Source organism: Pristiophorus japonicus, unplaced genomic scaffold (assembly GCF_044704955.1).
Source record: "Pristiophorus japonicus isolate sPriJap1 unplaced genomic scaffold, sPriJap1.hap1 HAP1_SCAFFOLD_498, whole genome shotgun sequence".
NCBI classification, from domain to species: domain Eukaryota; kingdom Metazoa; phylum Chordata; class Chondrichthyes; family Pristiophoridae; genus Pristiophorus; species Pristiophorus japonicus.
Window position 1 is genome coordinate 373,299 of NW_027254404.1, and position 25,544 is coordinate 398,842.

Genomic DNA, 25,544 nt, shown 5'->3' on the forward strand with positions numbered 1-25,544 from the left:
TCACTGTTAATCTCTCTCTCTCACTTAAACTCTCTCACTCACTGTTAATCTTTCACACTCATTGTGTTAATCTCTCAAACTCACTGTTAATCTCTCACTCACTCACTTAATCTCTCACTCACTCACTTAATCTCTCTCTCACTCACTTAATCTCTCTCACTCACTGTTAATCTCTCTCACTCACTGTTAATTTCTCTCACTCATTCTGTTAATCTCTCTCACACTCACTGTTAATCACTCTCTCACTCACTTAATCTCTCTCACTCACTCTTAATCTCTATCTCACTCACTGTTAATCTCTCACACTCACTCTTAATCTCTCACACTCACTGTTAATCTCGCTCACACTCACTGTTAATCTATCTCTCACACTTACTATCTCTCACACTCACTGTTAATCTCTCTCTCACTCAATGTTAATCTCTCTCACACTCACTGTTAATCTCTCTCACTCACTGTTAATCTCTCACACTCATTGTGTTAATCTCTCAAACTCACTGTTAATCTCTCTCACACTCTGTTAATCTCTCTCACTCATTTAATCTCTCTCTCACTCACTTAATCTCTCTCACTCACTGTTAATCTCTCACACTCACTGTTAAACTCTCACTCACTTAATCTCTCTCTCACTCACTTAATCTCACTCACTGTTAATCTCTCTCACTCACTGTTAATCTCTCACACTCACTGTTAATCTCGCTCACACTCACTGTTAATCTGTCTCTCACTCACTATCTCTCACACTCACTATCTCTCACACTCACTGTTAATCTCTCTCTCACTCAATGTTAATCTCTCTCACACTCACTGTTAATCTCTCTCTCACTCACTTAATCTCTCTCACTCATTCTGTTAATCTCTCTCACACTCACTGTTAATCTCTCTCTCACTCACTTAATCTCTCTCACTCACTGTTAATCTCTCACACTCATTGTGTTAATCTCTCAAACTCACTGTTAATCTCTCTCACACTCTGTTAATCTCTCTCACTCACTTAATCTCTCTCTCACTCACTTAATCTCTCTCACTCACTGTTAATCTCTCACACTCACTGTTAAACTCTCACACTCACTGTTAATCTCGCTCACACTCACTGTTAATCTCTCTCTCACTCAATGTTAATCTCTCTCACACTCATTGTGTTAATCTCTCAAACTCACTGTTAATTTCTCTCTCACTCATTCTGTTAATCTCTCTCACACTCACTGTTAATCTCTCTCTCACTCACTTAATCTCTCTCACTCACTGTTAATCTCTCACACTCATTGTGTTAATCTCTCAAACTCACTGTTAATCTCTCTCACACACACTGTTAATCTCTCACTCACTCACTTAATCTCTCTCTCACTCACTTAATCTCTCTCACTCACTGTTAATCTCTCACACTCACTGTTAAGATCTCTCTCACTCACTTAATCTCTCTCTCACTCACTTAATCTCTCTCACTCACTGTTAATCTCTCACACTCACTGTTAAGCTCTCTCTCACTCACTTAATCTCTCTCACTCATTCTGATAATCTCTCACACTCACTGGTAATCTCTCTCTCACTCACTTAATCTTACTCACTGTTAATCTCTCTCACTCACTGTTAATCTCTCACACTCACTGTTAATCTCGCTCACACTCACTGTTAATCTGTCTCTCACTCACTATCTCTCACACTCACTATCTCTCACACTCACTGTTAATCTCTCTCTCACTCACTGTTAATCTCTCTCACTCTCATTGTTAATCTCTCTCTAACTCACTTAATCTCTCTCACTCATTCTGTTAATCTCTCTCACACTCACTGTTAAGCTCTCTCTCACTCACTTAATCTCTCTCACTCATTCTGTTAATCTCTCTCACACTCACTGTTAATCTCTCTCTCACTCACTTAATCATTCTCACTCACTCTTAATCTCTCTCTCACTCACTTAATCTCACTCACTGTTAATCTCTCACACTCACTGTTAATCTGTCTCTCACTCACTATCTCTCACACTCACTATCTCTCACACTCACTGTTAATCTCTCTCTCACTCAATGTTAATCTCTCTCACACTCATTGTGTTAATCTCTCAAACTCACTGTTAATTTCTCTCTCACTCATTCTGTTAATCTCTCTCACACCCACTGTTAATCTCTCTCACACTCACTGTTAATCTCTCTCACACTCACTGTTAATCTCTCTCTCACTCACTTAATCTCTCTCACTCACTGTTAATCTCTCACACTCATTGTGTTAATCTCTCAAACTCCCTGTTAATCTCTCTCACACACACTGTTAAGCTCTCTCTCACTCACTTAATCTCTCTCACTCATTCTGTTAATCTCTCTCACACTCACTTAATCTCTCTCACTCACTCTTAATCTCTCTCTCACTCACTTAATCTCACTCACTGTTAATCTCTCACACTCACTGTTAATCTCTCTCTCACTCAATGTTAATCTCACTCACACTCACTGTTAATCTCTCTCTCACTCACTTAATCTCTCTCACTCATTCTGTTAATCTCTCTCACACTCACTGTTAATCTCTCTCTCACTCACTTAATCTCTCTCACTCATTCTGTTAATCTCTCTCACACTCACTTAATCTCTCTCACTCACTGTTAATCTCTCACTCACTCACTTAATCTCTCTCTCACTCACTTAATCTCTCTCACTGACTGTTAATCTCTCACACTCAATGTTAAGCTCTCTCTCACTCACTTAATCTCTCTCACTCATTCTGTTAATCTCTCTCACACTCACTGTTAATCTCTCTCTCACTCACTTAATCTCTCTCACTCACTGTTAATCTCTCACACTCATTGTGTTAATCTCTCAAACTCACTGTCAATCTCTCTCACACTCTGTTAATCTCCCTCACTCACTTAATCTCTCTCTCACTCACTTAATCTCTCTCACTCACTGTTAATCTCTCACACTCACTGTTAAACTCTCACTCACTTAATCTCTCTCTCACTCACTTAATCTCACTCACTGTTAATCTCTCTCACTCACTGTTAATCTCTCACACTCACTGTTAATCTCGCTCACACTCACTGTTAATCTGTCTCTCACTCACTATCTCTCACACTCACTATCTCTCACACTCACTATCTCTCACACTCACTGTTAATCTCTCTCTCACTCAATGTTAATCTCTCTCACACTCATTGTGTTTATCTCTCAAACTCACTGTTAATTTCTCTCTCACTCATTCTGTTAATCCCTCTCACACTCACTGTTAATCTCTCTCACACTCACTGTTAATCTCTCTCACACTCACTGTTAATCTCTCTCACACTCACTGTTAATCTCTCTCTCACTCACTTAATCTCTCTCACTCACTGTTAATCTCTCACACTCATTGTGTTAATCTCTCTCACACTCACTGTTAATCTCTCTCTCACTCACTTAATCTCTCTCACTCATTCTGTTAATCTCTCTCACACTCACTTAATCTCTCTCACTCATTCTGTTAATCTCTCTCACTCATTCTGTTAATCTCTCTCACACTCACTGTTAATCTCTCACACTCATTGTGTTAATCTCTCAAACTCACTGTTAATCTCTCTCACACACACTGTTAATCTCTCACTCACTCACTTAATCTCTCTCTCACTCACTTAATCTCTCTCACTCACTGTTAATCTCTCACTCACTCACTTAATCTCTCTCTCACTCACTTAATCTCTCTCACTCACTGTTAATCTCTTTCTCACTCACTTAATCTCTCTCACTCATTCTGTTAATCTCTCTCACTCATTCTGTTAATCTCTCTCACACTCACTGGTAATCTCTCTCTCACTCACTTAATCTCTCTCACTCACAATCTCTCACACTCATTGTGTTAATCTCTCTCACTCATTCTGTTAATCTCTCTCACACTCACTGTTAATCTCTCACTCACTCACTTAATCTCTCTCTCACTCACTTAATCTCTCACACTCACTGTTAATCTCTCTCTCACTCACTTAATCTCTCTCACTCACTCTTAATCTCTCTCTCACTCACTTAATCTCACTCACTGTTAATTTCTCACACTCACTGTTAATCTCGCTCACACTCACTGTTAATCTGTCTCTCACTCACTATCTCTCACACTCACTATCTCTCACACTCACTGTTAATCTCTCTCTCACTCACTTAATCTCTCTCACTCATTCTGTTAATCTCTCTCACACTCACTGTTAATCTCTCTCTCTCACTTAAACTCTCTCACTCACTGTTAATCTTTCACACTCATTGTGTTAATCTCTCAAACTCACTGTTAATCTCTCACTCACTCACTTAATCTCTCACTCACTCACTTAATCTCTCTCTCACTCACTTAATCTCTCTCACTCACTGTTAATCTCTCACTCACTGTTAATTTCTCTCACTCATTCTGTTAATCTCTCTCACACTCACTGTTAATCACTCTCTCACTCACTTAATCTCTCTCACTCACTCTTAATCTCTATCTCACTCACTGTTAATCTCTCTCACTCACTCTTAATCTCTCACACTCACTGTTAATCTCGCTCACACTCACTGTTAATCTGTCTCTCACTCACTATCTCTCACACTTACTATCTCTCACACTCACTGTTAATCTCTCTCTCACTCAATGTTAATCTCTCTCACACTCACTGTTAATCTCTCTCACTCACTGTTAATCTCTCACACTCATTGTGTTAATCTCTCAAACTCACTGTTAATCTCTCTCACACTCTGTTAATCTCTCTCACTCATTTAATCTCTCTCTCACTCACTTAATCTCTCTCACTCACTGTTAATCTCTCACACTCACTGTTAATCTCTCACACTCACTGTTAAACTCTCACTCACTTAATCTCTCTCTCACTCACTTAATCTCACTCACTGTTAATCTCTCTCACTCACTGTTAATCTCTCACACTCACTGTTAATCTCGCTCACACTCACTGTTAATCTGTCTCTCACTCACTATCTCTCACACTCACTATCTCTCACACTCACTGTTAATCTCTCTCTCATTCAATGTTAATCTCTCTCACACTCACTGTTAATCTCTCTCTCACTCACTTAATCTCTCTCACTCATTCTGTTAATCTCTCTCACACTCACTGTTAATCTCTCTCTCACTCACTTAATCTCTCTCACTCACTGTTAATCTCTCACACTCATTGTGTTAATCTCTCAAACTCACTGTTAATCTCTCTCACACTCTGTTAATCTCTCTCACTCACTTAATCTCTCTCTCACTCACTTAATCTCTCTCACTCACTGTTAATCTCTCACACTCACTGTTAAACTCTCACACTCACTGTTAATCTCGCTCACACTCACTGTTAATCTCTCTCTCACTCAATGTTAATCTCTCTCACACTCATTGTGTTAATCTCTCAAACTCACTGTTAATTTCTCTCTCACTCATTCTGTTAATCTCTCTCACACTCACTGTTAATCTCTCTCTCACTCACTTAATCTCTCTCACTCACTGTTAATCTCTCACACTCATTGTGTTAATCTCTCAAACTCACTGTTAATCTCTCTCACACACACTGTTAATCTCTCACTCACTCACTTAATCTCTCTCTCACTCACTTAATCTCTCTCACTCACTGTTAATCTCTCACACTCACTGTTAAGCTCTCTCTCACTCACTTAATCTCTCTCACTCATTCTGTTAATCTCTCACACTCACTGGTAATCTCTCTCTCACTCACTTAATCTTACTCACTGTTAATCTCTCTCACTCACTGTTAATCTCTCACACTCACTGTTAATCTCGCTCACACTCACTGTTAATCTGTCTCTCACTCACTATCTCTCACACTCACTATCTCTCACACTCACTGTTAATCTCTCTCTCACTCACTGTTAATCTCTCTCACTCTCATTGTTAATCTCTCTCTAACTCACTTAATCTCTCTCACTCATTCTGTTAATCTCTCTCACACTCACTGTTAAGCTCTCTCTCACTCACTTAATCTCTCTCACTCATTCTGTTAATCTCTCTCACACTCACTGTTAATCTCTCTCTCACTCACTTAATCTCTCTCACTCACTCTTAATCTCGCTCACACTCACTGTTAATCTGTCTCTCACTCACTATCTCTCACACTCACTATCTCTCACACTCACTGTTAATCTCTCTCTCACTCAATGTTAATCTCTCTCACACTCATTGTGTTAATCTCTCAAACTCACTGTTAATTTCTCTCTCACTCATTCTGTTAATCTCTCTCACACCCACTGTTAATCTCTCTCACACTCACTGTTAATCTCTCTCACACTCACTGTTAATCTCTCTCTCACTCACTTAATCTCTCTCACTCACTGTTAATCTCTCACACTCATTGTGTTAATCTCTCAAACTCCCTGTTAATCTCTCTCACACACACTGTTAAGCTCTCTCTCACTCACTTAATCTCTCTCACTCATTCTGTTAATCTCTCTCACACTCACTTAATCTCTCTCACTCACTCTTAATCTCTCTCTCACTCACTTAATCTCACTCACTGTTAATCTCTCACTCACTGTTAATCTCTCTCTCACTCAATGTTAATCTCTCTCACACTCACTGTTAATCTCTCTCTCACTCACTTAATCTCTCTCACTCATTCTGTTAATCTCTCTCACACTCACTGTTAATCTCTCTCTCACTCACTTAATCTCTCTCACTCATTCTGTTAATCTCTCTCACACTCACTTAATCTCTCTCACTCACTGTTAATCTCTCACACTCATTGTGTTAATCTCTCAAACTCACTGTTAATCTCTCTCACACTCTGTTAATCTCTCTCTCACTCACTTAATCTCACTCACTGTTAATCTCTCACACTCACTGTTAATCTCGCTCACACTCACTGTTAATCTGTCTCTCACTCACTATCTCTCACACTCACTATCTCACACTCACTGTTAATCTCTCTCTCACTCAATGTTAATCTCTCTCACACTCATTGTGTTAATCTCTCAAACTCACTGTTAATTTCTCTCTCACTCATTCTGTTAATCTCTCTCACACTCACTGTTAATCTCTCTCACTCACTGTTAATCTCTCTCACACTCACTGTTAATCTCTCTCACTCACTTAATCTCTCTCACTCACTGTTAATCTCTCACACTCATTGTGTTAATCTCTCAAACTCACTGTTAATCTCTCTCACACTCACTGTTAATCTCTCACTCACTCACTTAATCTCTCACTCACTCACTTAATCTCTCTCTCACTCACTTAATCTCTCTCACTCACTGTTAAGCTCTCTCTCACTCACTTAATCTCTCTCACTCATTCTGTTAATCTCTCACACTCACTGTTAATCTCTCTCACACTCTGTTAATCTCTCACTCACTCACTTAATCTCTCTCTCACTCACTTAATCTCTCTCACTGACTGTTAATCTCTCACACTCAATGTTAAGCTCTCTCTCACTCACTTAATCTCTCTCACTCATTCTGTTAATCTCTCTCACACTCACTGTTAATCTCTCTCTCACTCACTTAATCTCTCTCACTCACTGTTAATCTCTCACACTCATTGTGTTAATCTCTCAAACTCACTGTCAATCTCTCTCACACTCTGTTAAACTCCCTCACTCACTTAATCTCTCTCTCACTCACTTAATCTCTCTCACTCACTGTTAATCTCTCACACTCACTGTTAAACTCTCACTCACTTAATCTCTCTCTCACTCACTTAATCTCACTCACTGTTAATCTCTCTCACTCACTGTTAATCTCTCTCACTCACTGTTAATCTCTCACACTCACTGTTAATCTCGCTCACACTCACTGTTAATCTGTCTCTCACTCACTATCTCTCACACTCACTATCTCTCACACTCACTATCTCTCACACTCACTGTTAATCTCTCTCTCACTCAATGTTAATCTCTCTCACACTCATTGTGTTTATCTCTCAAACTCACTGTTAATTTCTCTCTCACTCATTCTGTTAATCCCTCTCACACTCACTGTTAATCTCTCTCACACTCACTGTTAATCTCTCTCACACTCACTGTTAATCTCTCTCACACTCACTGTTAATCTCTCTCACTCACTTAATCTCTCTCACTCACTGTTAATCTCTCACACTCATTGTGTTAATCTCTCAAACTCACTGTTAATCTCTCTCACACTCACTGTTAATCTCTCACTCACTCACTTAATCTCTCACTCACTCACTTAATCTCTCTCTCACTCACTTAATCTCTCTCACTCACTGTTAAGCTCTCTCTCACTCACTTAATCTCTCTCACTCATTCTGTTAATCTCTCACACTCACTGTTAATCTCTCTCACACTCTGTTAATCTCTCACTCACTCACTTAATCTCTCTCTCACTCACTTAATCTCTCTCACTGACTGTTAATCTCTCACACTCAATGTTAAGCTCTCTCTCACTCACTTAATCTCTCTCACTCATTCTGTTAATCTCTCTCACACTCACTGTTAATCTCTCTCTCACTCACTTAATCTCTCTCACTCACTGTTAATCTCTCACACTCATTGTGTTAATCTCTCAAACTCACTGTCAATCTCTCTCACACTCTGTTAAACTCCCTCACTCACTTAATCTCTCTCTCACTCACTTAATCTCTCTCACTCACTGTTAATCTCTCACACTCACTGTTAAACTCTCACTCACTTAATCTCTCTCTCACTCACTTAATCTCACTCACTGTTAATCTCTCTCACTCACTGTTAATCTCTCTCACTCACTGTTAATCTCTCACACTCACTGTTAATCTCGCTCACACTCACTGTTAATCTGTCTCTCACTCACTATCTCTCACACTCACTATCTCTCACACTCACTATCTCTCACACTCACTGTTAATCTCTCTCTCACTCAATGTTAATCTCTCTCACACTCATTGTGTTTATCTCTCAAACTCACTGTTAATTTCTCTCTCACTCATTCTGTTAATCCCTCTCACACTCACTGTTAATCTCTCTCACACTCACTGTTAATCTCTCTCACACTCACTGTTAATCTCTCTCACACTCACTGTTAATCTCTCTCTCACTCACTTAATCTCTCTCACTCACTGTTAATCTCTTTCTCACTCACTTAATCTCTCTCACTCATTCTGTTAATCTCTCTCACTCATTCTGTTAATCTCTCTCACACTCACTGTTAATCTCTCTCTCACTCACTTAATCTCTCTCACTCACAATCTCTCACACTCATTGTGTTAATCTCTCTCACACTCACTGTTAATCTCTCTCACACTCACTGTTAATCTCTCTCACTCACTGTTAATCTCTCACTCACTCACTTAATCTCTCTCACTCACTGTTAATCTCTCACACTCACTGTTAAGCTCTCTCTCACTCACTTAATCTCTCTCACTCATTCTGTTAATCTCTCTCACACTCACTGTTAATCTCTCACTCACTCACTTAATCTCTCTCTCACTCACTTAATCTCTCACACTCACTGTTAATCTCTCTCTCACTCACTTAATCTCTCTCACTCACTCTTAATCTCTCTCTCACTCACTTAATCTCACTCACTGTTAATCTCTCACACTCACTGTTAATCTCTCTCACTCACTGTTAATCTCTCACACTCACTGTTAATCTCGCTCACACTCACTGTTAATCTGTCTCTCACTCACTATCTCTCACACTCACTATCTCTCACACTCACTGTTAATCTCTCTCTCACTTAATGTTAATCACTCTCACACTCATTGTGTTAATCTCTCAAACTCACTGTTAATTTCTCTCTCACTCATTCTGTTAATCTCTCTCACACTCACTCTTAATCTCTCTCACACTCACTCTTAATCTCTCTCACACTCACTCTTAATCTCTCTCTCACTCACTTAATCTCTCTCACTCATTCTGTTAATCTCTCTCACACTCACTGTTAATCTCTCTCTCACTCACTTAAACTCTCTCACTCACTGTTAATCTTTCACACTCATTGTGTTAATCTCTCAAACTCACTGTTAATCTCTCACTCACTCACTTAATCTCTCACTCACTCACTTAATCTCTCTCTCACTCACTTAATCTCTCTCACTCACTGTTAATCTCTCTCACTCACTGTTAATCACTCTCTCACTCACTTAATCTCTCTCACTCACTCTTAATCTCTATCTCACTCACTGTTAATCTCTCTCACTCACTCTTAATCTCTCACACTCACTGTTAATCTCGCTCACACTCACTGTTAATCTGTCTCTCACTCACTATCTCTCACACTTACTATCTCTCACACTCACTGTTAATCTCTCTCTCACTCAATGTTAATCTCTCTCACACTCACTGTTAATCTCTCTCACTCGCTGTTAATCTCTCACACTCATTGTGTTAATCTCTCAAACTCACTGTTAATCTCTCTCACACTCTGTTAATCTCTCTCACTCATTTAATCTCTCTCTCACTCACTTAATCTCTCTCACTCACTGTTAATCTCTCACACTCACTGTTAAACTCTCACTCACTTAATCTCTCTCTCACTCACTTAATCTCACTCACTGTTAATCTCTCTCACTCACTGTTAATCTCTCACACTCACTGTTAATCTCGCTCACACTCACTGTTAATCTGTCTCTCACTCACTATCTCTCACACTCACTATCTCTCACACTCACTGTTAATCTCTCTCTCACTCAATGTTAATCTCTCTCACACTCACTGTTAATCTCTCTCTCACTCACTTAATCTCTCTCACTCATTCTGTTAATCTCTCTCACACTCACTGTTAATCTCTCTCTCACTCACTTAATCTCTCTCACTCACTGTTAATCTCTCACACTCATTGTGTTAATCTCTCAAACTCACTGTTAATCTCTCTCACACTCTGTTAATCTCTCTCACTCACTTAATCTCTCTCTCACTCACTTAATCTCTCTCACTCACTGTTAATCTCTCACACTCACTGTTAAACTCTCACACTCACTGTTAATCTCGCTCACACTCACTGTTAATCTCTCTCTCACTCAATGTTAATCTCTCTCACACTCATTGTGTTAATCTCTCAAACTCACTGTTAATTTCTCTCTCACTCATTCTGTTAATCTCTCTCACACTCACTGTTAATCTCTCTCTCACTCACTTAATCTCTCTCACTCACTGTTAATCTCTCACACTCATTGTGTTAATCTCTCAAACTCACTGTTAATCTCTCTCACACACACTGTTAATCTCTCACTCACTCACTTAATCTCTCTCTCACTCACTTAATCTCTCTCACTCACTGTTAATCTCTCACACTCACTGTTAAGATCTCTCTCACTCACTTAATCTCTCTCACTCATTCTGTTAATCTCTCACACTCACTGGTAATCTCTCTCTCACTCACTTAATCTTACTCACTGTTAATCTCTCTCACTCACTGTTAATCTCTCACACTCACTGTTAATCTCGCTCACACTCACTGTTAATCTGTCTCTCACTCACTATCTCTCACACTCACTATCTCTCACACTCACTGTTAATCTCTCTCTCACTCACTGTTAATCTCTCTCACACTCATTGTTAATCTCTCTCTAACTCACTTAATCTCTCTCACTCATTCTGTTAATCTCTCTCACACTCACTGTTAAGCTCTCTCTCACTCACTTAATCTCTCTCACTCATTCTGTTAATCTCTCTCACACTCACTGTTAATCTCTCTCTCACTCACTTAATCTCTCTCACTCACTCTTAATCTCTCTCTCACTCACTTAATCTCACTCACTGTTAATCTCTCACACTCACTGTTAATCTGTCTCTCACTCACTATCTCTCACACTCACTATCTCTCACACTCACTGTTAATCTCTCTCTCACTCAATGTTAATCTCTCTCACACTCATTGTGTTAATCTCTCAAACTCACTGTTAATTTCTCTCTCACTCATTCTGTTAATCTCTCTCACACTCACTGTTAATCTCTCTCACACTCACTGTTAATCTCTCTCACACTCACTGTTAATCTCTCTCTCACTCACTTAATCTCTCTCACTCACTGTTAATCTCTCACACTCATTGTGTTAATCTCTCAAACTCCCTGTTAATCTCTCTCACACACACTGTTAAGCTCTCTCTCACTCACTTAATCTCTCTCACTCATTCTGTTAATCTCTCTCACACTCACTTAATCTCTCTCACTCACTCTTAATCTCTCTCTCACTCACTTAATCTCACTCACTGTTAATCTCTCACACTCACTGTTAATCTCTCTCTCACTCAATGTTAATCTCTCTCACACTCACTGTTAATCTCTCTCTCACTCACTTAATCTCTCTCACTCATTCTGTTAATCTCTCTCACACTCACTGTTAATCTCTCTCTCACTCACTTAATCTCTCTCACTCATTCTGTTAATCTCTCTCTCACTCACTTAATCTCACTCACTGTTAATCTCTCACACTCACTGTTAATCTCGCTCACACTCACTGTTAATCTGTCTCTCACTCACTATCTCTCACACTCACTATCTCACACTCACTGTTAATCTCTCTCTCACTCAATGTTAATCTCTCTCACACTCATTGTGTTAATCTCTCTCACTCACTGTTAATCTCTCTCTCACTCACTTAATCTCTCTCACTCACTGTTAATCTCTCTCACACTCACTGTTAATCTCTCTCACTCACTTAATCTCTCTCACTCACTGTTAATCTCTCACACTCATTGTGTTAATCTCTCAAACTCACTGTTAATCTCTCTCACACTCACTGTTAATCTCTCACTCACTCACTTAATCTCTCACTCACTCACTTAATCTCTCTCTCACTCACTTAATCTCTCTCACTCAATGTTAAGCTCTCTCTCACTCACTTAATCTCTCTCACTCATTCTGTTAATCTCTCTCACACTCACTGTTAATCTCTCACTCACTGTTAATCTCTCACACTCACTGTTAATCTCGCTCACACTCACTGTTAATCTGTCTCTCACTCACTATCTCTCACACTCACTATCTCTCACACTCACTGTTAATCTCTCTCACACTCATTGTTAATCTCTCTCTCACTCACTTAATCTCTCTCACTCATTCTGTTAATCTCTCTCACACTCACTGTTAATCTCTCTCTCACTCACTTAATCTCTCTCACTCATTCTGTTAATCTCTCTCACACTCACTGTTAATCTCTCTCTCACTCACTTAATCTCACTCACTGTTAATCTCTCTCACTCACTGTTAATCTCGCTCACACTCACTGTCAATCTGTCTCTCACTCACTATCTCTCACACTCATTCACTGTTAATCTCTCTCTCACTCAATGTTAATCACTCTCACACTCATTGTGTTAATCTCTCAAACTCACTGTTAATTTCTCTCTCACTCATTCTGTTAATCTCTCTCACACTCACTGTTAATCTCTCTCACACTCACTGTTAATCTCTCTTACACTCATTGTTAATCTCTCTCTCACTCACTTAATCTCTCTCACACATTCTGTTAATCTCTCTCACACTCACTGTTAATCTCTCTCTCACTCACTTAATCTCTCTCACTCACTTAATCTCTCTCTCACTCACTTAATCTCACTCACTGTTAATCTCTCACACTCATTGTGTTAATCTCTCAAACTCACTGTTAATCTCTCTCACACTCACTGTTAATATCTCTCACTCACTGTTAATCTCTCACATTCACTGTTAATCTCTCACACTCACTGTTAATCTCTCAAACTCACTGTTAATCTCTCTCACACTCACTTAATCTCTCTCACTCACTGTTAATCTCTCACACTCACTGTTAATCTCTCTCTCACTCACTTAATCTCTCACACTCACTGTTAATCTCTCTCACTCACTGTTAATCTCTCTCACTCACTGTTAATCTCTCTCTCACTCACTATCTCTCACACTCACTGTTAATCTCTCTCACTCACTGTTAATCTCTCTCACTCACTGTTAATCTCTCTCTCACTCACTATCTCTCACACTCACTGTTAATCTCTCTCTCACTCACTGTTAATCTCTCTCACTCACTGTTAATCTCTCTCTCACTCACTGTTAATCTCTCTCTCACTCACTGTTAATCTCTCTCACTCACTTAATCTCTCTCACACATTCTGTTAATCTCTCTCACACTCACTGTTAATCTCTCTCTCACTCACTTAATCTCTCTCACTCACTTAATCTCTCTCTCACTCACTTAATCTCACTCACTGTTAATCTCTCACACTCATTGTGTTAATCTCTCACACTCACTGTTAATCTCTCTCTCACTCAATGTTAATCTCTCTCACACTCATTGTGTTAATCTCTCAAACTCACTGTTAATCTCTCTCACACTCACTGTTAATATCTCTCACTCACTGTTAATATCTCTCACTCACTGTTAATCTCTCACACTCGTGTTAATCTCTCAAACTCACTGTTAATCTCTCAAACTCACTGTTAATCTCTCACATTCACTGTTAATCTCTCACACTCACTGTTAATCTCTCTCACACTCACTGTTAATCTCTCTCACACTCACTTAATCTCTCTCACTCACTGTTAATCTCTCACACTCACTGTTAATCTCTCTCTCACTCACTTAATCTCTCACACTCACTGTTAATCTCTCTCACTCACTGTTAATCTCTCTCTCACTCACTATCTCTCACACTCACTGTTAATCTCTCTCACTCACTGTTAATCTCTCTCACTCACTGTTAATCTCTCTCTCACTCACTATCTCTCACACTCACTGTTAATCTCTCTCTCACTCACTGTTAATCTCTCTCACTCACTGTTAATCTCTCTCTCACTCACTGTTAATCTCTCTCTCACTCACTGTTAATCTCTCTCACTCACTGTTAATCTCTCTCACACTCACTGTTAATCTCTCTCACACTCACAATCTCTCTCACACTCACTGTTAATCTCTCTCACACTCACTGTTAATCTCTCTCAGTCACTTAATCCCTCTCACTCACTGTTAATCTCTCTCACACTCACTATTAATCTCTCTCACACTCACAATCTCTCTCACACTCACTGTTAATCTCTCTCACACTCACAATCTCTCTCACACTCACTGTTAATCTCTCACACTCACTGCTAATCTCTCTCACACTCACAATCTCTCTCTCACTCACTGTTAATCTCTCTCACTCACTGTTAATCTCTCTCACTCACTATCTCTCACTCACTGTTAATCTCTCTCTCACTCACTGTTAATCTCTCTCACACTCACTTAATCTCTCACTCACTGTTAATCTCTCTCACTCACTGTTAATCTCTCTCTCACTCACTGTTAATCTCTCTCACTCACTGTTAATCTCTCTCACTCACTGTTAATCTCTCTCACTCACTGTTAATCTCTCTCACTCACTTAATCTCTCTCTCACTCACTTAATCTTTCACACTCACTGTTAATCTTTCACACTCACTGTTAATCTCTCTCTCACTCACTGTTAATCTCTCTCACTCACTGTTAATCTCTCACACTCACTGTTAATCGCTCTCTCATTCACTATCTCTCACTCACTGTTAATCTCTCACACTCACTGTTAATCTCTCTCTCACTCACTATCTCTCACACTCACTGTTAATCTCTCTCTCACTCACTGTTAATCTCTCTCACTCACTGTTAATCTCTCTCACTCACTGTTAATCTCTCACACTCACTGTTAATCTCTCTCTCACTCACTATCTCTCACACTCACTGTTAATCTCTCTCTCACTCACTGTTAATCTCTCTCTCACTCACTTAATCTCTCTCACTCACTGTTAATCTCTCTCACTCACTGTTAATCTCTCTCACATTCACTGTTAATCTCTCTCTCACTCACTGTTAATCTCTCTCACTCACTGTTAATCTCTCTCTCACTCACTGTTAATCTCTCTCTCACTCACTGTTAATCTCTCTCTCACTCACTGTTAATCTCTCTCACTCACTGTTAATCTCTCACACTCACTGTTAATCTCTCTCTCACTCACTATCTCTCACACTCACTGTTAATCTCTCTCTCACTCACTGTTAATCTCTCTCTCACTCACTTAATCTCTCTCACTCACTGTTAATCTCTCTCACTCACTGTTAATCTCTCTCACTCACTTAATCTCTCTCACTCACTGTTAATCTCTCTCACACTCACTGTTAATCTCTCTCACACTCACAATCTCTCTCACACTCACTGTTAATCTCTCTCACACTCACTGTTAATCTCTCACACTCACTGCTAATCTCTCTCACACTCACAATCTCTCTCACACTCACTGTTAATCTCTCTCTCACTCACTGTTAATCTCTCTCTCACTCACTGTTAATCTCTCTCTCTCGTGCTAATCTCCCTCGTGCTAATCTCCCTCGTGCTAATCTCCCTCGTGCTAATCTCCCTCGTGCTAATCTCCCTCGTGCTAATCTCTCACACTCAGTTTATCTCTCTCATACTTGCTGTGTTGATCTCTCTCTCTCACTCACTTGATCTCGCTCACACTCGCTGTGTTAATTTCTTTCACACACTGTGTTAATCCCTCTCTCACTCGTGTTAATCTCTCACACTCTGTTAATCTCTCACACTCTGTTAATCCCTCACATTCACTGTTAATCTCTCTCACACTGTTAATCTCTCACTCGGTGTTAATTTCTCGCTCACTCGCTGTTAATCTCGCTCACTCGCTGTGTTAATCACTCTCTCTCGCTCTTAATCTCGCTCACCCTCGCTCTTAATCTCGCTCACCCTCGCTCTTAATCTCGCTCACCCTCGCTCTTAATCTCGCTCACAATCGCTCTTAATCCCTCACACTCTGTTAATTTCTCTTTCTCTCTCACTCACTAAGATTTCTAAATCTCTGGCATTAAATTTGACAGTGAGACAATTCTTCTAAAACAATTAGAACTTGATTAAAAACACACACACATGCACACCCACCTTAGTTACAACAGATACAATGAGGTTATAATAAAGTGTGATATACATTACTTCCCTTTGGCTGGCTGGTTCAGGAGAGGGAGAGCAGTCTTTGGCTGAGATCTTTATACCTCTCAAAAGCCCTGGTCCCTCAGAAAGCCTCAGAATTGGGTCTTAGTTCCAGGGCAGTTCCTTATGGCTCTCATCACACATGTAGCTGTCTGGCCTGTCTCAGCAATCTCTTGATTAATTTAAGTGGCTTTCCAATACACAAAACCCATGCAGCAGCTCTGTGGGCTTCCATTTTGTTTCTTTCAACACTCAGCCCACGCTGGCAACCTGTGGGCTTTCATTTTGTCTCAACACAATCAGGCCTTTCCGTATAACCTACACGTTTAACATTTATACATACACAGAATCAATTTTAATCATTAATAAACACTTTTATTCTTACACCGTGTTAATCTCGCTCACACTCACTGTTAATCTATTGCACACTCACTGTGTTAATCTCTCTCTCTTGCTGTGTTAATCCTTCTCACACTTACATGGTTTATCACTCACACAATGTGTTAATCTCTCGCACTCATTGTGTTGATCTCGTGCGCATGTTACGCTCGCTCGCGCGCGTGTTACTCCCGCTCGCGCGCGTGTTACTCCCGCTCGCGTGCGCCTTACTCCCGCTCGCGTGCGCTGTCTTAATCTCGCTCTAAATAGCAATTCTCCTGCAGTTACAAAGACAAAGAGAAGCAGGAACTGGTCATGATCAGAGGAGAGGAAGATCTGGAGAATGTGTGGGATCAGATAGTCGATAGAAGTCTTACACTCTGGTGTAAGGTAAGAACGTGGAGCTCAGCCCTGGTTTGTAACGGGGGATACTTGACAGACAAGCAACACTCACATGGCTATCTGAGCACCACATGTACATGGCACCACATACACTGCAGTACACGCGACACGCCCACTCGCCGCGATATCAACACACTCAGTTGCACACACTTTCTACCACACAAACTGCCGGTCTCTGAGGTAACATGGCCCTTTATTGCAGTGTACGGACCCTTTGGCTGGACGACAAGTGCTGTACAGAACGCTGGCGCTGTACGACTACACTGGACAAGGGCCTGAGGATGTAGAGTTTAATGAGGGAGATGTCATCGATGTGCTGTCAGAAGGTAGGACTTTATCTGAGTCTGTCTCGATCTGTTGGAACCTGGCATCCAGCACACACATGGAGGACAATCAATATCCACCCTCCTACGTACATACAGCCCTCCCGTTATTACATCCCGTGCCTCATCAATACAGCTCGCCCCGTGGGTCAGTACGGCCCCTCTCCCGCTCTCCCCCGTCGGTCAGTGCGGCCCCTCTCCCCCGTCGGTCAGTGCGGCCCCTCTCCTCCGTTGGTCAGTGCGGCCCCTCTCCCCCTCTCCCCCGTCGGTCAGTGCGGCCCCTCTCCCCCGTCGGTCAGTGCGGCCCCTCTCCTCCGTCGGTCAGTGCGGCCCCTCTCCCCCTCTCCCCCGTCGGTCAGTGCGGCCCCTCTCCCCCGTCGGTCAGTGCGGCCCCTCTGCCACGTCGGTCAGTGCGGCCCCTCTCCCCCGTCGGTCAGTGCGGTCCCTCTCCTCCGTCGGTCAGTGCGGCCCCTCTCCTCCGTCGGTCAGTGCGGCCCCTCTCCCCCGTCGGTCAGTGCGGCCCCTCTCCTCCGTCGGTCAGTGCGGCCCCTCTCCCCCTCTCCCCCGTCGGTCAGTGCGGCCCCTCTCCCCCTCGGTCAGTGCGGCCCCTCTCCCCCGTCGGTCAGTACGGCCCCTCTACCCCTCTCCCCCGTCGGTCAGTGCGGCCCCTCTCCCCCTCGGTCAGTGCGGCCCCTCTCCCCCGTCGGTCAATACGGCCCCTCTCCCCCTCTCCCCCGTCGGTCAGTACGGCCCCTCTCCCCCTCTCCCCCGTCGGTCAGTACGGCCCCTCTCCCCCTCTCCCCCGTCGGTCAGTACGGCCCCTCTCTCCGTCGGTCAGTGCGGCCCCTCTCCCCCGTCGGTCAGTGCGGCCCCTCTCCCCCGTCGGTCAGTGCGGCCCCTCTCCCCCGTCGGTCAGTGCAGCCCCTCTCCCCCGTCGGTCAGTGCGGCCCCTCTCGCCCGTCGGTCAGTGCGGCCCCTCGCCCCCGTCGGTCAGTGCGGCCCCTCTCCTCCGTCGGTCAGTGCGGCCCCTCTCCCCCGTCGGTCAGTGCGGCCCCTCTCCCCCTCTCCCCCGTCGGTCAGTGCGGCCCCTCTCCCCCTCTTCCCCATCAGTCAGTGCGGCCCCTCTCCCCCTCTCCCCCCTCGGTCAGTGCGGCCCCTCTCCCCCTCTCCCCCGTCGGTCAGTGCGGCCCCTCTCCTCCGTCGGTCAATGCGGCCCCTCTCCCCCTCTCCCCCGTCGGTCAGTGCGGCCCCTCTCCTCCGTCGGTCAGTGCGGCCCCTCTCCCCCTTTCCCCCGTCGGTCAGTGCGGCCCCTCTCCCCCTCGGTCAGTGCGGCCCCTCTCCCCCGTCGGTCAGTGCGGCCCCTCTCCCCCTCTCCCCCGTCGGTCAGTGCGGCCCCTCTCCCCCGTCGGTCAGTGCGGCCCCTCTCCTCCGTCGGTCAGTGCGGCCCCTCTCCCCCTCTCCCCCGTCGGTCAGTGCGGCCCCTCGCCCCCGTCGGTCAGTGCGGCCCCTCTCCTCCGTCGGTCAGTGCGGCCCCTCTCCCCCTCTCCCCCGTCGGTCAGTGCGGCCCCTCTCCCCCGTCAGTCAGTGCGGCCCCTCTCCTCCGTCGGTCAGTGCGGCCCCTCTCCCCCGTCGGTCAGTGCGGCCCCTCTCCCCCGTCGGTCAGTGCGGCCCCTCTCCCCCGTCGGTCAGTGCGGCCCCTCTCCCCCGTCGGTCAGTGCGGCCCCTCTCCCCCGTCGGTCAGTGCGGCCCCTCTCCCCCGTCGGTCAGTGCGGCCCCTCTCCCCCGTCGGTCAGTGCGGCCCCTCTCCCCCGTCGGTCAGTGCGGCCCCTCTCCCCCGTCGGTCAGTGCGGCCCCTCTCCCCCGTCGGTCAGTGCGGCCCCTCTCCCCCGTCGGTCAGTACGGCCCCTCTCCCCCGTCGGTCAGTGCGGCCCCTCGCCCCCGTCGGTCAGTGCAGCCCGTCGGTCAGTGCGGCCCCTAGCTCCCTTGGGTCAGTACGGCCACTCTCCCCGTCGGTCAGTACGTCCCCTCTCCCCCATCGGTCAGTGCGGCCCCTCGCCTCCGTCGGTCTGTACGACCCCTCTCCCCCGTCGGTCAGTGCGGCCCCTCTCCCCCGTCGGTCAGTGCGGCCCCTCTCCCCCGTCGGTCAGTGCGGCCCCTCTCCCCCGTCGGTCAGTGCGGCCCCTCTCCCCCGTCGGTCAGTGCGGCCCCTCTCACCCGTCGGTCAGTGCGGCCCCTCTCCCCCGTCGGTCAGTGCGGCCCCTCTCCCCCGTCGGTCAGTGCGGCCCCTCTCCCCCGTCGGTCAGTGCGGCCATTCGCCCCCGTCGGTCAGTGCGGCCCCTCGCCCCCGTCGGTCAGTGCGGCCCCTCGCCCCCGTCGGTCAGTGCGGCCCCTCGCCCCTGTCGGTCAGTGCGGCCCGTCGGTCAGTGCGGCCCCTCGCCCTCCTCGGTCAGTGCGGCCCCTCGCCCCCGTCGGTCAGTACGGCCACTCTCCCCCTCTCCCCCGTCGGTCAGTGCGGCCCCTCTCCCCCTCTCCCCCGTCGGTCAGTGCGGCCCCTCTCCCCCTCGGTCAGTGCGGCCCCTCTCCCCCGTCGGTCAGTACGGCCCCTCTCCCTCTCTCCCACCTCGGTCAGTACGGCCCCTCTCCCCCTCTCCCCCGTCGGTCAGTACGGCCCCTCTCCCCCTCTCCCCCGTCGGTCAGTGCGGCCCCTCTCCCCCTCTCTCCGTCGGTCAGTGCGGCCCCTCTCCCCCGTCGGTCAGTGCGGCCCCTCTCCCCCGTCGGTCAGTACGGCCCCTCTCTCCGTCGGTCAGTGCGGCCCCTCTCCCCCGTCGGTCAGTGCGGCCCCTCTCCCCCGTCGGTCAGTGCGGCCCCTCTCCCCCGTCGGTCAGTGCGGCCCCTCTCCCCCGTCGGTCAGTGCGGCCTCTCTCTCCGTCGGTCAGTGCGGCCCCTCTTCCCCGTCGGTCAGTGCGGCCCCTCTCCCCCGCCGGTCAGTGCGGCCCCTCTCCCCCTCTCCCCCGTCGGTCAGTGCGGCCCCTCGCCCCCGTCGGTCAGTGCGGCCCCTCTCCCCCGTCGGTCAGTGCGGCCCCTCTCCCCCGTCGGTCAGTGCGGCCCCTCTCCCCCGTCGGTCAGTACGGACCCTCTCTCCGTCGGTCAGTGCGGCCCCTCTCCCCCGTCGGTCAGTGCGGCCTCTCTCTCCGTCGGTCAGTGCGGCCCCTCTCCCCCGTCGGTCAGTGCGGCCCCTCTCCCCCGTCGGTCAGTGCGGCCCCTCTCCCCCGTCGGTCAGTGCGGCCCCTCTCCCCCGTCGGTCAGTGCGGCCCCTCTCCCCCGTCGGTCAGTACGGCCCCTCTCTCCGTCGGTCAGTGCGGCCCCTCTCCCCCGTCGGTCAGTGCGGCCCCTCTCCCCCGTCGGTCAGTGCGGCCCCTCGCTCCCTTGGGTCAGTGCGGCCCCTCTCCCCCGTCGGTCAGTGCGGCCCCTCTCCCCCGTCGGTCAGTACGGCCCCTCTCTCCGTCGGTCAGTGCGGCCCCTCGCCCCCGTCGGTCAGTGCGGCCCCTCTCCTCCGTCGGTCAGTGCGGCCCCTCTCCCCCGTCGGTCAGTACGGCCCCTCTCTCCGTCGGTCAGTGCGGCCCCTCTCCTCCGTCGGTCAGTGCGGCCCCTCTCCCCCGTCGGTCAGTACGGCCCCTCTCTCCGTCGGTCAGTGCGGCCCCTCTCGCCCGTCGGTCAGTGCGGCCCCTCTCCCCCGTCGGTCAGTGCGGCCCCTCTCCCCCTCTCCCCCGTCGGTCAGTGCGGCCCCTCTCCCCCTCTCCCCCGTCGGTCAGTGCGGCCCCTCTCCCCCTCTCCCCCCTCGGTCAGTGCGGCCCCTCTCCCCGTCTCCCCCGTCGGTCAGTGCGGCCCCTCTCCTCCGTCGGTCAGTGCGGCCCCTCTCCCCCGTCGGTCAGTGCGGCCCCTCTCCCCCGTCGGTCAGTGCGGCCCCTCTCCCCCGTCGGTCAGTACTGCCCCTCTCCCCCTCTCCCCCGTCGGTCAGTGCGGCCCCTCGCCCCCGTCGGTCAGTGCAGCCCGTCGGTCAGTGCGGCCCCTCGCTCCCTTGGGTCAGTACGGCCCCTCTCCCCGTCGGTCAGTACGTCCCCTCTCCCCCATCGGTCAGTGCGGCCCCTCGCCTCCGTCGGTCTGTACGACCCCTTGCCCCCGTCGGTCAGTACGTCCCCTCTCCTCCGTCGGTCAGTGCGGCCCCTCTCCTCCGTCGGTCAGTGCGGCCCCTCTCGCCCGTCGGTCAGTGCGGCCCCTCTCCCCCGTCGGTCAGTGCGGCCCCTCTCCCCCTCTCCCCCTCTCCCCCGTCGGTCAGTGCGGCCCCTCTCCCCCTCTCCCCCGTCGGTCAGTGCGGCCCCTCTCCCCCTCTCCCCCCTCGGTCAGTGCGACCCCTCTCCCCGTCTCCCCCGTCGGTCAGTGCGGCCCCTCTCCTCCGTCGGTCAGTGCGGCCCCTCTCCCCCTCTCCCCCGTCGGTCAGTGCGGCCCCTCTCCCCCGTCGGTCAGTGCGGCCCCTCTCCTCCGTCGGTCAGTGCGGCCCCTCTCCCCCTCTCCCCCGTCGGTCAGTGCGGCCCCTCTCCCCCTCTCCCCGTCGGTCAGTACGTCCCCTCTCCCCCGTCGGTCAGTGCGGCCCCTCGCCTCCGTCGGTCTGTACGACCCCTCGCCCCCGTCGGTCAGTACGTCCCCTCTCCCCCGTCGGTCAGTGCAGCCCCTCTCCCCCGTCGGTCAGTGCGGCCCCTCGCCCCCGTCGGTCAGTGCGGCCCCTCGCCCCCGTCGGTCAGTGCAGCCCGTCGGTCAGTGCGGCCCCTCTCCCCCGTCGGTCAGTGCGGCCCCTCTCCCCCGTCGGTCAGTGCGGCCCCTCTCCCCCGTCGGTCAGTGCGGCCCCTCTCCCCCGTCGGTCAGTGCGGCCCCTCTCCCCCGTCGGTCAGTGCGGCCCCTCTCCCCCGTCGGTCAGTGCGGCCCCTCTCCCCCGTCGGTCAGTGCGGCCCCTCTCCCCCGTCGGTCAGTGCAGCCCCTCTCCCCCGTCGGTCAGTGCGGCCCCTCGCCCCCGTCGGTCAGTGCGGCCCCTCGCCCCCGTCGGTCAGTGCAGCCCGTCGGTCAGTGCGGCCCCTCGCTCCCTTGGGTCAGTACGGCCCCTCTCCCCGTCGGTCAGTACGTCCCCTCTCCCCCGTCGGTCAGTACGACCCCTCTCCCCGTCGGTCAGTACGTCCCCTCTCCCCCTCTCCCCCGTCGGTCAGAGCGGCCCCTCTCCTCCGTCGGTCAGTACGGCCCCTCTCCCCCTCTCCCCCGTCGGTCAGTGCGGCCCCTCTCCCCCTCTCCCCGTCGGTCAGTACGTCCCCTCTCCCCCTCTCCCCCGTCGGTCAGTGCGGCCCCTCTCCCCCTCTCCCCGTCGGTCAGTACGTCCCCTCTCCCCCTCTCCCCCGTCGGTCAGTGCGGCCCCTCTCCCCCTCTCCCCCGTCGGTCAGTGCGGCCCCTCTCCCCCTCTCCCCGTCGATCAGTACGGCCCCTCTCCCCCTCTCCCCGTCGGTCAGTACGTCTCCTCTCCCCCTCTCCCCCGTCGGTCAGTGCGGCCCCTCTCCTCCGTCGGTCAGTACGGCCCCTCTCCCCCTCTCCCCCGTCGGTCAGTGCGGCCCCTCGCCCCCGTCGGTCAGTGCGGCCCCTCGCCCCCGTCGGTCAGTGCGGCCCCTCTCCCCCGTCGGTCAGTGCGGCCCCTCGCCCCCGTCGGTCAGTGCGGCCCCTCGCCCCCGTCGGTCAGTGCGGCCCCTCTCCCCCGTCGGTCAGTGCGGCCCCTCGCCCCCGTCGGTCAGTGCGGCCCCTCGCCCCCGTCGGTCAGTGCGGCCCCTCGCCCCCGTCGGTCAGTGCGGCCCCTCGCCCCCGTCGGTCAGTGCGGCCCCTCGCCCCTGTCGGTCAGTGCGGCGCGTCGGTCAGTACGACCCCTCGCCCATTAAGAGAGTTCTCTGTCATGTTATTTTAATCTGTTTTCTTGCAGTGAATGAGGAGTGGCTGGAGGGACATTCCAACGGGAACATCGGCATCTTCCCCAGGTCTTTCGTCGGCCCGGGAAGCTTGGAATTGGCCTCCAAGGTGATTGGCCAGATCTGAAGCCCCACAGAGATTGGGGGAGTCGGGGAGCTGTGATGATTGGACTGGAAACAATTAACAAAGCATTTCAGAGCCCAGGCTGAGGGAGTGGGATGTCAGGTCGTTCTCTGAGGGAGAGAAGGGCTCTGGTATTAAAGAACTCTTTCAAGATCTGCATTCTTTTTCTCTGTTTGAATTTGATTAACTCTAACACTCATGAATCATGGACTGGACTGGGGAGTTGTCCCCGTACAGAAACCCCTGGACTCGGACTGGTCCTCAGCATTCTCAGGAATGTGACATATTCTGTGCACAAATCCTCTGCTCCTTGGCCACATTTCACCATGTGGGGCTATTCCACATCTTCACCAATATCTACGTAGAGCTTTGTCTTAACTTTCTCCCCTAACTTTCACTCCACATCCCCTTGCCCTGATAGGCTGATTGACTGACGGATAAACAGCGGCTGATAAACTGATCGAATGATAGGCTGAAAAACTGACAGACTGATAGCTGGATAAAGAGAGGCTAATGAACAGGTAGGCTGATAGACTGATTGACTGATAGACTGAAAACAGAGATTAATGGATGGATAGGCTTATGGGCAGATAGGCTGATAAACAGATGCTGCTAGACGGACAGGTTGATCGGCAGATCGGATGATATCCGGACAAACAGAGGCTGAGAGACAGATAGGCTGACAGACTTTATGACCAATAGTCTGATAAAATGATTGGTTGATAGACTGGTAGTCATAAATGGATTGACTGATAGACTGATTGCCCGTTAAACTGAGGCTGATCGTTTGATGGCCTGATTGATGGACTGATAGCTGGATAATCAGAGGCTGAGAGAGAGTAGACTGATAGCTGGGAAACAAAGGCTAATGGATGGGTAGGCTGATAGCCTGTGTTTATCCGGCTGTGACTGATCGACAGACTGCCGGTTCAACAGTCTGATAGACGGATTGATTGAAAGTCTCAGAGACTGTACGACTGATAGGCCGATAAGATTGGGCTGATAAACAGAAATGGATTGATTGATAGATTGATAACCAGACAAATAGAGGCTGATAGGCTGATAGGCTGATTGACCGATGGCGAGATAGACAGAAAAACTGATAGCCAGATAAAGAGAGGCTAATGGACAGATAGACTGATAGCTAGAAAAACAGAGGCTGAGAGACAGATAGACTGATAGAACATAAGAACATAAGAAATAGGAGCAGGAGTAGGCCATTTGGCCCCTCGAACCTGCTCCGCCATTTAGTAAGATCATTGATTCAGCTCCCTTTCCCTGCCCGCTCCCCATAACCCTTTATTCTCTTATTGCTCAAAAATCTGTTTATCTCTGCTTAAATAAATTCAATGACCCAGCCTCCACAGCTCTCTGGAGCAGAGAATTCCACAGATTTACAAACCTCTGAAGAAATTAAACCTCATCTCAGTTTTAAATGGGTGTCCCCTTATTCTGAGACTATGCCTCCGAGTTTTAGTTTCCCCTGAGTGGAAATATACCCCCTCATCCACCTTGTCA

General features: G+C 48.5%; 1 protein-coding gene across 1 annotated transcript in view; it reads left to right on the plus strand.

The window, feature by feature from the left end:
* The window catches only part of LOC139253676 (neutrophil cytosol factor 2-like), a 151,957-nt gene extending 127,784 nt beyond the window's left edge, over positions 1 to 24,173 (plus strand). The window contains exons 12-14 of the mRNA XM_070873514.1: positions 17,469 to 17,574; positions 17,789 to 17,912; positions 23,917 to 24,173. Coding sequence (XP_070729615.1) covers positions 17,469 to 17,574; positions 17,789 to 17,912; positions 23,917 to 24,029 — 343 coding nt within the window. The 3' untranslated portion in view covers positions 24,030 to 24,173. The remainder of the gene's footprint in view (positions 1 to 17,468; positions 17,575 to 17,788; positions 17,913 to 23,916) is intronic.
* The last annotated feature ends 1,371 nt before the right edge of the window (positions 24,174 to 25,544 follow it).